This window comes from Enoplosus armatus, chromosome 18 (genome assembly GCF_043641665.1).
Source record: "Enoplosus armatus isolate fEnoArm2 chromosome 18, fEnoArm2.hap1, whole genome shotgun sequence".
In the NCBI taxonomy this organism is placed as follows: Eukaryota; Metazoa; Chordata; class Actinopteri; order Centrarchiformes; family Enoplosidae; genus Enoplosus; species Enoplosus armatus.
Window position 1 is genome coordinate 4519322 of NC_092197.1, and position 12644 is coordinate 4531965.

General features: G+C 42.4%; 1 protein-coding gene and 1 pseudogene across 2 annotated transcripts; both read right to left on the reverse strand.

Moving 5' to 3' along the window:
* Nucleotides 1-1337: 1337 nt before the first annotated feature.
* On the reverse strand, nucleotides 1338-5993 carry tor1 (torsin family 1). 2 transcript variants are annotated; one of them, XM_070924431.1, is made up of 5 exons: nucleotides 5795-5993; nucleotides 4093-4358; nucleotides 3829-4004; nucleotides 3006-3133; nucleotides 1338-2897 (listed from the first exon to the last, which is right to left on the reverse strand). In XM_070924431.1, the coding sequence occupies exons 1-5, from the start codon at nucleotides 5991-5993 to the stop codon at nucleotides 2653-2655; spliced, it is 1014 nt and encodes a 337-aa protein (XP_070780532.1). In that variant the 3' UTR covers nucleotides 1338-2652. The 2 variants fall into 2 exon arrangements, with proteins under 2 accessions (XP_070780532.1, XP_070780533.1); XM_070924432.1 differs by lacking the exon at nucleotides 5795-5993 and adding an exon at nucleotides 5176-5380.
* A 3974-nt stretch (nucleotides 5994-9967) lies between these two features.
* LOC139301322 (torsin-1A-like) lies at nucleotides 9968-12201 on the reverse strand (annotated as a pseudogene).
* Nucleotides 12202-12644: the final 443 nt, after the last annotated feature.

The window sequence follows — 12644 nt, forward strand, 5'->3', positions numbered from 1 at the left end:
GTGGATTCTGGACTAAAAATACGTACGGTATTGGAAGCATGCCATAAAATGTAATGATAAACCAATTTCTGTGTGGAAAGTCTGGCACTGTTTGTCTAACCTTAGCTATAAATTACTAAAATATATCCAACAACATGGGGATCGAAATGCAAAAACACTTGTGACTGTCTGTTAGTCTAAACTATGCAATTGTATGAACTAGAATGAATGCATTACAACATGAGAGCTTCATAGTTAAGGTAAATACGCAAAAGCTCCATCCTTATGCATGCTGTATTATAGTAGAGGTACAGCTCGTATGAAAATAACTCCAATTCCTTTGACATACAAAGATGCACAGTGCATATTTGGGTGCTTCAAAGAGAGACCTACTTTTATCAGAATCAGAAACTGTTTATTGCCAAGTAACATACATTACAATTATACTTTTACTTTTATAGTTTTACTACGAACATGTGCTCCTTTACTCAGTAACGTCATCTCAGCTTCATGCTTTTACTGCAACCCTACCCTCCATGGCAGAAGGACGAGGCCCGGCCTGCAACTTCTACCAGCCTCCACCACGTGATGTCACAAGGGTTTCTTTCTTTATTTTAGCCTAGAGTTGCACTTTGCGCACTAGTGTTGTGCAAGCTATTTGATCATTACATAACTCCTAGCTGCCACTTCAGGCTTATGTTCATCCATAGAGAGCCAAATCTGAATGATTGGAGTTCAAAATGTTTGTGGAATTAATAAAGTTTGGTTCTTTGCATGAGACACAAACAGAAGCACATGAACATCGTTATTCTCAGACTGACTCTTCCTTCCTTTAGAATCCCAGTATACACTCATTGCTGGTGCCGCTCTTAAAACAAGCTGAATCTGTATCAATACAGCCTATATTCAGAGCCTATAGACTTTTATATTTGTTCTCCTATCAGTGTAGCCTACATGGATTTGACAAATACAGCATACGTCTCACAATTGGCACTTCAGGTTGTATGCTCCATAGCTAATATATATATATATATTTCATACTAGGTTCTGTAAACTTATTCCAAAACCCATGAGCAATTTGGATTTCTGTACCAGGTCAAACATTTGCTGTGAGCAGCTGCCTTGTTAATGCAGAGGTTTTTATATACATTTCTATAACTTCAAATGTTGTTCATATCTATAAAAAGAGAAAAACATTAGGCGAGCGTATAGCAGCAAAGGTAACCTTGTGTTTTCCAAGGAGCAGTCATACCTACCTGCTCTGAAACCAGCTCATTAAGACACAGTATGGCCGCTTCTTCACATTGTCATGCTCTGCAGCCTGATGTGTAGCATGAATTAGAAACAATGACACCAAGAAAAGTTCAGATTTTATTTGCGATTTGTTTGGTGTGTTTTCAGCAGAGAAGCTCGCGACCGTTTACTTTCCATCCACACCAACAAAGTTCTTTCACAGTCCACTAAAAGCTCTGTCACCTGCAGGTAACTGGGAGCAATTGTACAGAAAAAGTTTCATAACATATTTTTTTTTGTTGTGGTTTCAAAACCTGACAGCAAACTGTCAGATCTTGAGAAACCAACAGAACATTTCCTTCACAACAAAGGTCTACACATGGTGACAAAAACTAGTATTGTGTTTTGAAAGAAACCTTTCAGCTGAATTTTAAATCAAACTAATTGGACAATAACCCACTGTTATATACACTATCATTAGAATTTTGTATTCTGAACTGTCGGCATTTTTAACAATTTAAAAGAATCAAGTTTTGGTAAAATGAACAGGTTTTTTTATGTTGTCAGAATACCATCCTGAGTTCATACACAGTGTCCAAGTGTAGCTACAAAGTCCAGTCATGGTGTTCAAAAAGTCAATTCTAAAAAGGCAAAATTACATCTGGAAATAGTTCACTATGGACACATCCATATTAATTACAGTGTATATTACTCATATTAGGTATCAATCTATTTGTAATGTATCATATTAACCACATTCAATATTAAAAGTGTGTGTTTGCACTGTATAAAAAACCTATCTTGCTAATGTTGATTTTAATATGATAGATACAAACAGAACAGTGAGACTTTGCTATAAGCTGTGCTGACTAGCCCGCCGCAACCACCAAGGCCAACTTTGAGTGTTAATGAACTCATTTGTGAAGTGGACATATGTGTAAAAAAAAAAAAACTCCGTAGATAAAAACAAAATTTTAAAGGCAAGTGTTTCCAGTAATCCATATATATGGAGTACACATTAAAAAAAAGAAATGCACAACAGTGACATGCCATAGTTTCACTGACAGAAGGACAACCTGTCATTAAGAAGCTCTGGGGGAAACAAAACCGTCTTTGAGTCTCATTGTGGTGTGACATAAAAACGGAGATCAAGCCCCTCAATCAGTTACAAAGGATAACATTTCCATCTTATTATCTTTTCATTCAACTGGCGCTGTGCTCTTTCATCAGCCTCTTCATTCAGTATAAGCGAGATGCAACACTGGAGAAGGCCTGCTGAAATCCTGCAGGCCACAATGTCAGAGAGAGAAACCTCCGCTGACACCTCTTCAGAGTTTAGTCAGCTTGACTTCCTCTCTTCAGGCATTTGGCTGAGAGCATTTTCCTTTTAAAAAAAAAGTGCACATAGTGATCGAACGTAGCGTCCATCAGATCCTGACATTACATGTAGTAGTCCAACTTGCTCTCTATCGTCTTGCAGCCTTTGACAGAGAACACTCTCTCAGATTTGGGGAAATACACTAAATCTCTGGCCACCTGGTCTGCCACATTCTTGTCTGGCTCAAGTCCTCTGGCTTTCATCTCAGCCATGACGCACTGGACGACGTGCTGGTACTCCAGAGGCAGAAACGGGACAAAGAAGTCCACCAGGTTCTTGTCAATCAAACTTGAATGACGCAAGCCACCTACAGGAGGAGATTGAGAGATACTTTCAGTTGTAAATCCACGTTTTTCATCAAATGTAGTTACAGAATGATAATGACTCCAAAAGTATTCATTTAATTTACACTCACTGTTCTTGTTGTTGAACACTGACACAGAGAGCAACGTTTCCAGGTCTTTTAGCTTGATTTCTTCTCGATTTCGTCCTTCTTTCCAGAAATCTAAAGCGGTCTGTATGATGCTCTCCCCTCCAGCATTGCTAGGAGGAAGATGTGAAACAGGCATATTAGAACATATTAGAATATTCCTCTGATTATCTGTTATTACCAATGCTTACATTTATCAAAATCCAAAATAATACATACAAACATACATTCTATTCGAACATGTTATTTTTGGACAAACCAGTGGGGGGAGCAGAATAAGTTGCTGGCATAAGGTGTTAGTATTAGTTGCTATTACAGTAACAAATGATTGTAGGTCTTCATCAAGTGAATCTTTGAAACATTTAAGCATTGAAAGTTCAAATATATTTAATAGTGCAAATGAACTCACTGCTTTGATGAGTTTTCATCAGCGAGCTTTTAGCCCCAACACACCAAACTGTATCCAAATATGTCTCAAATGATGCAAACTGATGCAAAACGTTTTCTTTTTTTTCCTTCTTGTCAAACAGAAACTTGTAGAAAACATCCACAACACGTCTCCTCAACCTGAGATTCTGCTAGAATTACGTTAAATATCACTGAATTTAGGATTATGTTTTTGCACATACATTTTGCTGTTTAAGTGAAAGAAATTGCAGAAAACTGTCAGTTTAAGGCCTCCCGTTTCAAACCTACAATTCTCCTTTCTTACTGCATTATTTCCATACAACCGTTCTGAATTGTTTTCACTACTTGTTATTAATGTGACCCAATAAACTTGACTTGGGAAATACTTTCAGCTTTTTACCTGAGAAAGATGAAGATTGATTTCCGATAACAAACTCCATCCAGCTTTTCGTAGTACTCCAGGTACGGTTTTATGCTGTCAATCAAGCCAGGATGCATCTTGTCCATCTCGTCAAAGATGAACATGGAGCGTGCACAGTTGGTGACGTTGCCTTTGATCCACTGCTGTAACTGAGACTGAGGAGAAACAGTAGCATATTTAATTCATACCAGAGGCCAAACAGAACATTGAAACTAATTGGATTCTACTCATTTGTCATCATACCTTGTACGTCTCCAATTGACTCGAATGTGGGAAGTGAAGTTCAGATGTGAAAACATGAACAAAGCTGCTGTCCATTCCCTCCTTATAAATGCTTTCAGCAATCAGCTGACTAACAAAGTTCTTCCCCGTGCCGGTCCATCCGTGCAGAGAGAGCACCAGGGGCTTCTTCGGGTTGTCGTTGCTCATGAATCCATTCACAGAGTTCAGGATGATGCGTGACGCAATGTGCTGTCCGAACAGTTTGCTTTCCAGGTCCGCCTTGAGACCTGGAGAGTGCACAGCAGAGAGTCGGCAGGATTAGTGGTTGTAAACACCGGACCGAAACACCTCCATTTAGTTGTTAGGTGACAGCTTAAACAATGGCCATATTCATTAAATATATCAAATCAAACTTAATCTGTATAGGGAAAATGTGTCAAAGTGCTTTACAGGTGACTGATAATATCTGATAATAAGACATTACAAATATGGACAGTACAACTATTGGAGACTAATGCACTGAAAAATAGAAATAATAAATATAATAAATGACATTTACATGAGATGAATCTGCAACTGCCAATCAATAACTAATTCCAGATTCTCTATTTTGAGGATTTGCTGCTTTTCTTTGTTTTATGTGATAGTAAACTAAGTATCTTACTGATTGGTCTGCTGGTCAAACAAAACAAGCAATTAAAGACGTTTTTCTGACATGATGAATCAATTAATCGAAAATATAAACAGCGGGTTCATCTACAGTGAAAAAAATCATTAGTTGCAGCCCTAAATATTTTCTAAAGATGTTAACGCAAGAAAACACTGGAGGATAACCCTGTTTCTGACTGAAAGCCTGGCCTGAAACGCAGTGATGGGTGCCTGAAGGTGCCAAACGTTGTTTATTGTTGAAAGGAGATTTCAGAATGTATTCCTCTCCTCCTTTCCTCAGCTAGGTTTCGGTTTTGACGGTCAAAAAAATTGTCGTCGAGGCCGTACTTCATTGTAATTGATTACGCTCACAGACGTTTCTCCCTTCTTCCCTCCCTTTTACTCGCGTTAAACACCGCGCAACTCTCTACACATGTCCATGCTACGCGTGCTCACCTGTTGAATTGAAGGCTATCCATTTCGGATCGCAACTTTCATGAAAATAATTCCAGATTGTCCGCCCGAGAGTCGCGCCGACACCTACAACCACTGTTGTTGTGATCGGATCAAACGCGTTTACCAGCACACAAGCTGTCAAAAAACTATGTAACAACAAATATAAATGTGCCACTTTCATCGTCGAAAACACTTAATGACATTAGTCGTTTGTATGTGGTAAAAAGATCATAATACCACGGTAATAAAACCGCGCTAAACCAGCTGGCTAACTAGCTTCTTTTCCACCGTTACAACAGAGAAGTTCCTCATACGTCATAAAAACGCGACAAAAGACAGAGGGCTCCGTTCAACAAAACATCAGAAATGTTTGACAAATTTGAAAAGGATGCAAAATAGATCAATTAAGAGTATTCCCTTTAGCCAAATACACAACAAATACAATCTGGGTACTTGCATAGCTAACTGACGATGTAACAGATATTACAACCGCTCGGCTAACGTTAAACCAGTCGCTGATATTAGCAAGCAAACAGCTAGCTAACAATATAAAGTGTTAAGAGATGACGAAAGAATCCAATGTAGTGGCTAATGCGTTAGCTGGATTGCCCGGTATTACCCGTCCTGTTGAAAGAAATCCACTCGGGTCGACAGCACTCGTGGAAATAGTAGAGGATATTCTGGTAGCTAGCTAAAAACCCAGTCAGAGCCGCAGCCATGCCGACCGCTATGCTGGTGCTGATGGGTTCGATCGCCTCCGTCATGCCGGAGCAGGCGAGCATCCACAGCAGCAGGACGTGTCGCTTCCTGGGCTTCATTTCGCACAAATGTCACCGCTTCATCAAACTTAGCTACAGCCTCAGGTTGTTTGCCAAAGCGGACTGAGTCAACAAAGTGGAGACTGCTGGCACTGGGGGGCGCTGTGGTTGTCATGGACATACAGAGCTGACATGACGTCAGAGTCCGTAGGTGACGTTCACCTGAAGTTAAATCCCACCACGGTACCCAGGTCCTCAGCTCACATGGAGATTCCAGCTTCTCCGAGCGGACCGCGACGCGCACCTCTCCGGCAAAACAAGGTGGAGGTATTTGTTTCTACATCAACAGCAGCTGGTGTAACGACGTGACAGTGATCCGACGGCATTGCTCTCCTTCCCTGGAAACCTTTTTCATAAACTGTAAACCTTACTACTCCCCCCGTGAGTTCGCTTCATTCATTCTGGTCGGTGTTTACATTCCACCGGAGGCCAACGTGCAGGACGCACAGCGCGCACTCGCCGAGCAGATACTGGAAACGGAGCGGACCAACCCGGACTCCTTAGTTATTGTCCTCGGTGACTTTAACAAAGGTAGCCTCAGACATGAACTCCCCAAATACAAACAGTTTATTAAATGCCCCACCAGGGAGGGGAACACTCTGGATCACTGTCACACCACAGTCAGTAACGCTTTTCACGCCGTCACCCGCGCTGCACTGGGACACTCTGACCACGACATGGTCCACCTGATTCCCACATACAGGCAGAAATTAAAACTTTCTAAGCCTGTTCGAAGAAGTGGACCAGTGAATCTGCAGAGGACCTGAAGGCGTGTTTGGACTGTACTGACTGGGATGTTTTCAGGACTGCTACCAACAGTCTGGATGAGTACACAGAGGCTGTGACTTCATATATCAGCTTCTGTGAGGACTGCTGCGTACCAACTCAGACCAGGGTGAGTTACAACAACGACAAACCCTGGTTCACAGCAAGACTGCGACAGCTGAGGTTGGAAAAGGAAGAGGCGTTTAAGAGTGGCAACAGAGCAGAGTTTAAGGAAGCCAAGTACAAGTTTAGCAAGGCGGTGAGGGAAGCTAAACGACTGTACTCAGAGAGACTACAAGACCAGTTCTCCTCCAACGACTCTGCTTCTGTGTGGAGGGGGCTCAGGCAGATCACCAACTACAAGCCAAGAGCCCCCAACTCTGCTAACGACCGACGCCTCGCCAACAGCCTCAACGACTTCTACTGTCGCTTTGAAAGACAACGGGACAGTCCTGACACCATCCCCCCCACCATCACCCACCCACCTGCATGTCACGCCGTCAACCTGGCTCTACACTTCATCCTCCAGCACCTGGACTCCGCGGGATCCTACGCCAGGATCCTGTTTGTGGACTTCAGCTCTGCCTTCAACACCATCGTCCCGGCTCTTCTTCAGGACAAGCTCTCCCAGCTCAACGTGCCTGACCCCACCTGCAGGTGGATCACAGATTTCCTGTCTGACAGGAAGCAGCACGTGAAGCTGGGGAAACACGTCTCAGACTCGCGGACGATCAGCACCAGCTCCCCTCAAGGCTGTGTTCTTTTTCCTCTACTCTTCTCCCTGTACACCAACAGCTGCACCTCCAGTCACCAGTCCGTCAAGCTCCCGAAGTTCGCGGACGACACCACCCTCATCGGACTCATCTCTGGAGAGGATGAGTCTGCCTACAGGTGGGAGATTGACCATCTGGTGACCTGGTGCAACAGCAACAACCTGGAGCTTAACGCTTCAAAGACAGTGGAGATGGTTGTAGACTTCAGGAAGAGCGCAGCCCCACCCGCCCCCATCACCCTGTGTGACTCTCCAGTGGACACTGTGGAGTCCTTCCGTTTCCTGGGCTCCATCATCAGCCAGGACCTCCGGTGGGAGCTGAACATCAGCTCCCTCATCAAGAAAGCCCAACAGAGGATGTACTTCCTGAGGCAGCTGAGGAAGTTTAACCTGCCACAAATAATGCTGGTTCACTTCTACACTGCCATCATAGAGTCCATCCTCACCTCCTCCATCACCGTCTGGTACGCTGCTGCCTCCACCAAGGACAGACGCAGACTGCAGCGTATCATCCGCTCTGCAGAGAGGGTGATCGGCTGCAACCTCCCATCTCTTCAGGACCTGTACTCCTCCAGGACCCTGAGGAGAGCAGGGAATATCGCTGCTGACCCCTCCCACCCCGGACACCATCTGTTCGACCCCCTCCCCTCTGGCAGGAGGCTGCGGTCCATCAGGACCAAAACCTCCCGCCACAAAAACAGTTTCTTCCCCTCTGCAGTCAACCTGACGAACTTACATTGACCCCCCCCAACACAAACACTAGTTATACGTTACATTAACACACCCACCCCCTACTGGACACTTTACCTGGACACTTTACTTTATTCTGGTCACTGCACTGTTGTTATTTATCTTATTTTTATTCTTATTCTTATTTTAGCTTTTATATTCTACTTATTTGTTATCAAAACAATAGCACCTTCAGACCACAGCAAATTCCTTGTAATGTATGTTACTTGGCAATAAACAGTTTCTGATTCTGATATTGACCTTTTTTCATAAGCATATGCGATGTTGCTGGTCTAAAAACATACATTTTTACTACCTAATAGTAATAATATTGAACAAAAGTGACATACGATTCAAGAACAAGATATTTTCTTAAATAAGAATTGGTTTGATAATTTAATAATTCTGCAGGTCACCTAATTTCATACAAGCATACAAAGAAAGCAAACTTCTTCTTCCTCTTCTTCTTACATACTTCTCATTTCTAACTCCATGCTACTTGTCTATTCTTGAATGGGTGCGCCTGAAACTTGCCTAATTTCCCCCCAGGGATCAATGAAGTATTTCTGATTGTGAAATACCATCTTGGATCCCAGGAACATATGAAGATTTTCCATTTGTAAATTACACAGTAACGAACAAATGTATTATTATAGCCAACAGAATTATTTATTGCTTATTCCAGATTACCACCTGTGAGGATTTGCTGCTTTCCTCTGTTTTATGCGATAATAAACTAAATATCTTTGGGGACTGGCTTGCTGGCCAAACAGAACAAGCAATTATAGACGTCGCCTCATTTCATACCAAACCATAAATCAATTAACTGAAAACAAACAGTGAAAATGGTCATTAGTTGCAGCTATAATTTTGTTGTTAGGATGTTAGCGGAGGATAGGTGGCCGTTATAAGAACAAAACACCGTGTATCTGACTGAAATCCCGGCCTGAAAAAGGGCGACTGGAGCCTGAAGGAGCTAAACGTTGTTCCTTTTTGAAGAGAATTCAGATTGTCTTCAGTTAGGTTTCGGTTACGGTGAAAAAAAGAAAGAAAACAAAACCACAACATTCAAATCATGGCACTTTCTTTGCGACTAGACTGCACGTTACTGTAAACAACCCCTGTGACAGATGTCTGTCCCTTTGGTCGCGTCACAACAAATCTCTATTTACACCGCGCATTTACCGCTTCATGCTGCACGCGCTCACCTGTGGCGTTGCAGGTTATCCATTTCCGGTTGCATCTTTCATATCCCGATAACCTGGAGATCAAGATCGCCATCCCTACAGTACCTGCGGCCACTGCTGCGCTTATGAGCGGCTCAAACACGTTTGCCGGCACACTGGCTGTCAGACAGAAGTACAAGAACAAACAGAAGTTTCCCGCTTTCATCGTCGAAGCCAGATGGAGATGAGCGGATGGAGCCCCGAGGCCGGTTTCACCTCTGTGTGATGGGATGTCACGTGACAATTCTGAGACTCAGGTACTACGTCTCCTTTTTTACGCACAGTCCCTGAACCAATCACTGCCCTGGACCTACGTGGACACACCCATCTCATTAGCATACAAGCGTTCGGAAAATAAGAAACGCGACGAAGAAGAAAATGGAAATACATATATTTATAAACAATAATACAAAAAAAAGATGAATACAACATTTTAATTATTCGACCAACAGTATCATTTATTGATTAGTTATATCTTTGATTTGTCTGATAACCTTTAACTACATGTTGTCGGTTGCAGGGCCCCACAATGACCTCGGTTACAGACGGGTTAAGGTCTGTTAAGGTAAAGGTCAAAACAGGGTCGGTAACACTGGAGAGCTGCAGAGACCAACTAGCACACCTGCATTCATCTTCAGAGTTCAACTTTTTTCTTTGTTAAAAAAGTGCACGTAATAATCTTACACGTCCATCAGATGCTGACATTATATGTAGAAGTCCAACTTGCTTTGCATCAGCTTGCAGCCTCTGGTACAGAACACTCTCTCAGATTTGGGGAAATATTGGAAATCTCTGGCCACCTGGTCTGCCACATTCTTGTCTGGCTCAAGTCCTCTGGCTTTCATCTCAGCCATGACGCACTGGACGACGTGCTGGTACTCCAGAGGCAGAAACGGGACGAAGAAGTTCACCAGGTTCTTGGAAATCAAACGGGAATGCCACAAGCCACCTACAGGAGGAGATTGAGAGATACTGCCAGTAGTAAAAAACAAAATAAGAAATCAAGGTTTTTCATAGAATCTATATTTGTGTGACGACCAAGACTAAAAGAAGTAGGTCCACTCACTATTGTCGTTAAACGCTGATACAGAGAGTGACGTTTCCAGGTCTTTTAGCTCCATCTCTTCTCGATGTCGTCCTTCTTTCCAGAAATCTAAAGCCGTCTGTGTGATGCTCTTCCCTCCAGCATTGCTAGGATGAAGATCAGAAGGTCAAGGTTCATTTATTAATCAGTCTACAACACAGCAAACATATTAGAAGCCTTTGACTGTTACCACATTCACATATATCAAATATAAAACAATACACGATCGTACAAATCCTTCAACATTTTGTTACTGGTATTTTATGCATAACCAGGGTTGTGTTGATGATAAATGGTGATTTAATGGCATGTTGATAATAATAATAATGATAAGAAGAAGAAGAAGAAGAAACTTTATCTATAAAGAACCTTTCAAAACAATGTTACAGTGCTCCTCCCTGTGTACATGAAGGTTTGAATGAATTAATAAACATTTTAATTCCTCCGAAACTGTTGTGTTTTTCATTTTTCTGTCTCCAGATTGGCCCCCCCCTCTGTGTTTCAGATGAAATATTCTGATTGGTCAGACTTCAACGAATGCTTTTCACCTGAGGAAGATGAAGATGGCTTTCCGATAAGAAACTCCATCCAATTTATTGTAGTATTCCAGGTACGGCTTAATGGTGTCAATCAAACCCGGGTGCATCTCGTCCATCTCATCAAAGATGAACATGGAGCGTTCTGAGACTGAGACTGAGGAGAAACAGTAGCATATTTAATTCATACCAGAGGCCAAACAGAACAATGTCACTGTGTTTGAATTATGTCTACTTTTTATCATACCTTGTAGGTCTCAATTTTACTTGTATGTGGGAAGTGAAGGTCAGATGTGAAAACATGAACAAATCTGCTGTCCATTCCCTCCTTATAAATGTTTTCAGCAATCAGCCGACTAACAAAGTTCTTCCCCGTGCCGGTCGGTCCGTGCAGAGAGAGCACCAGGGGCTTCTGCGGTTTGTGGTTGTTCATGAATCCAATCACAGACTTCAGAATGATGCGTGACGCAATGTGCTGTCCGAACAGTTTGCTTTCCAGGTCCGCCTTGAGACCTGGAGAGTGAGAACAGTTAAAAATATAAAATATATCGAATAGCCTACACAAATTTAGTGTTTTCTTGATTTGACACATAAAGGGTGTGAAGGTTGCCGGATCAAAGGTTTATTGTTCAACCTGTCCTAACCTCCTCAGATTTCTGTTTTGAAGGTAAATAACCACTTATGCCATGACACTTTCATTGTTCTCTAGACCAGCAGTACTCAAATACAAGTTGTCACAGGTCCAGTGCAGGTTTTCACCGTCAACCTCTCTTTTCTTTGTATTATGAACATGCCATTTCACTCTTTCAACCTGAGATTCCTCCCTCTGACGGTAAAGCTTGCTTAATGTGGCTGCTGGTGTCTGAAAGATGACAGGTAGCGACGTGCCACTCAGAAGCACCAAGCTCTCACATTCAACCTCACCTTTTGCGTTGAAGGAAATCCATTTCGAATCACAACTTTCACCTGGATTGTAGATTTTCTTCCACAGATTCTCGACACCGTCAAACATTTTCACGAACGGATTAAACGTGTTTACCATGACACTGGTTGTCAAAATAATGTGTAACCACAAATAAATGTTTCCTGCTTTCATCGTCGAATCCACTTAATTCCCAAAGTCAGACGTTTTTATGTGGTAAAATAATGTTAACACGCACGACCTCAATGACTCAGCTGACTCATAGCTAACTAACAAATAGGCGAACTGGCCAAGCAGCTTTTTGTTAGCTTTTGTCTACGTGTCGCTATGATTGCAAAGGCTACCAAACAAGCTGAATTAATTTGATGTCAAACCAGGTGCCTACAAGCTCTGAATGCAAGGCTGGATTATCAACCTGATGTTGAGGCCCTGTCTTGAAGAGAGTCCATGTGTCAAAATCTAGCTTGAAGAAAGTAATCCTTAGAGCATATTCCTAAATTAATCTGTGTTTGATCAAATGGCTGCACAGCAAACACAGGGCCATGTAATATTCCTGCATGGGAATAATGAGAGGCGGAGGAATGGGGGGTTGATAGGGGCCCACCAGCTCATTTTTG

Excerpts from the sequence above, each read along its gene's own strand:
- tor1 (XM_070924431.1), bottom strand. The coding sequence starts at position 5,993 with ATGAAGCCCAGGAAGCGACACGTCCTGCTGCTGTGGATGCTCGCCTGC. Across the intron at positions 4,005-4,092 it reads GTCAATTGGAGACGTACAAG|TCTCAGTTACAGCAGTGGAT; the intron begins GTATGATGACAA and ends GTTTCTCCTCAG. Across the intron at positions 3,134-3,828 it reads TCAATCTTCATCTTTCTCAG|CAATGCTGGAGGGGAGAGCA; the intron begins GTAAAAAGCTGA and ends TCTTCCTCCTAG.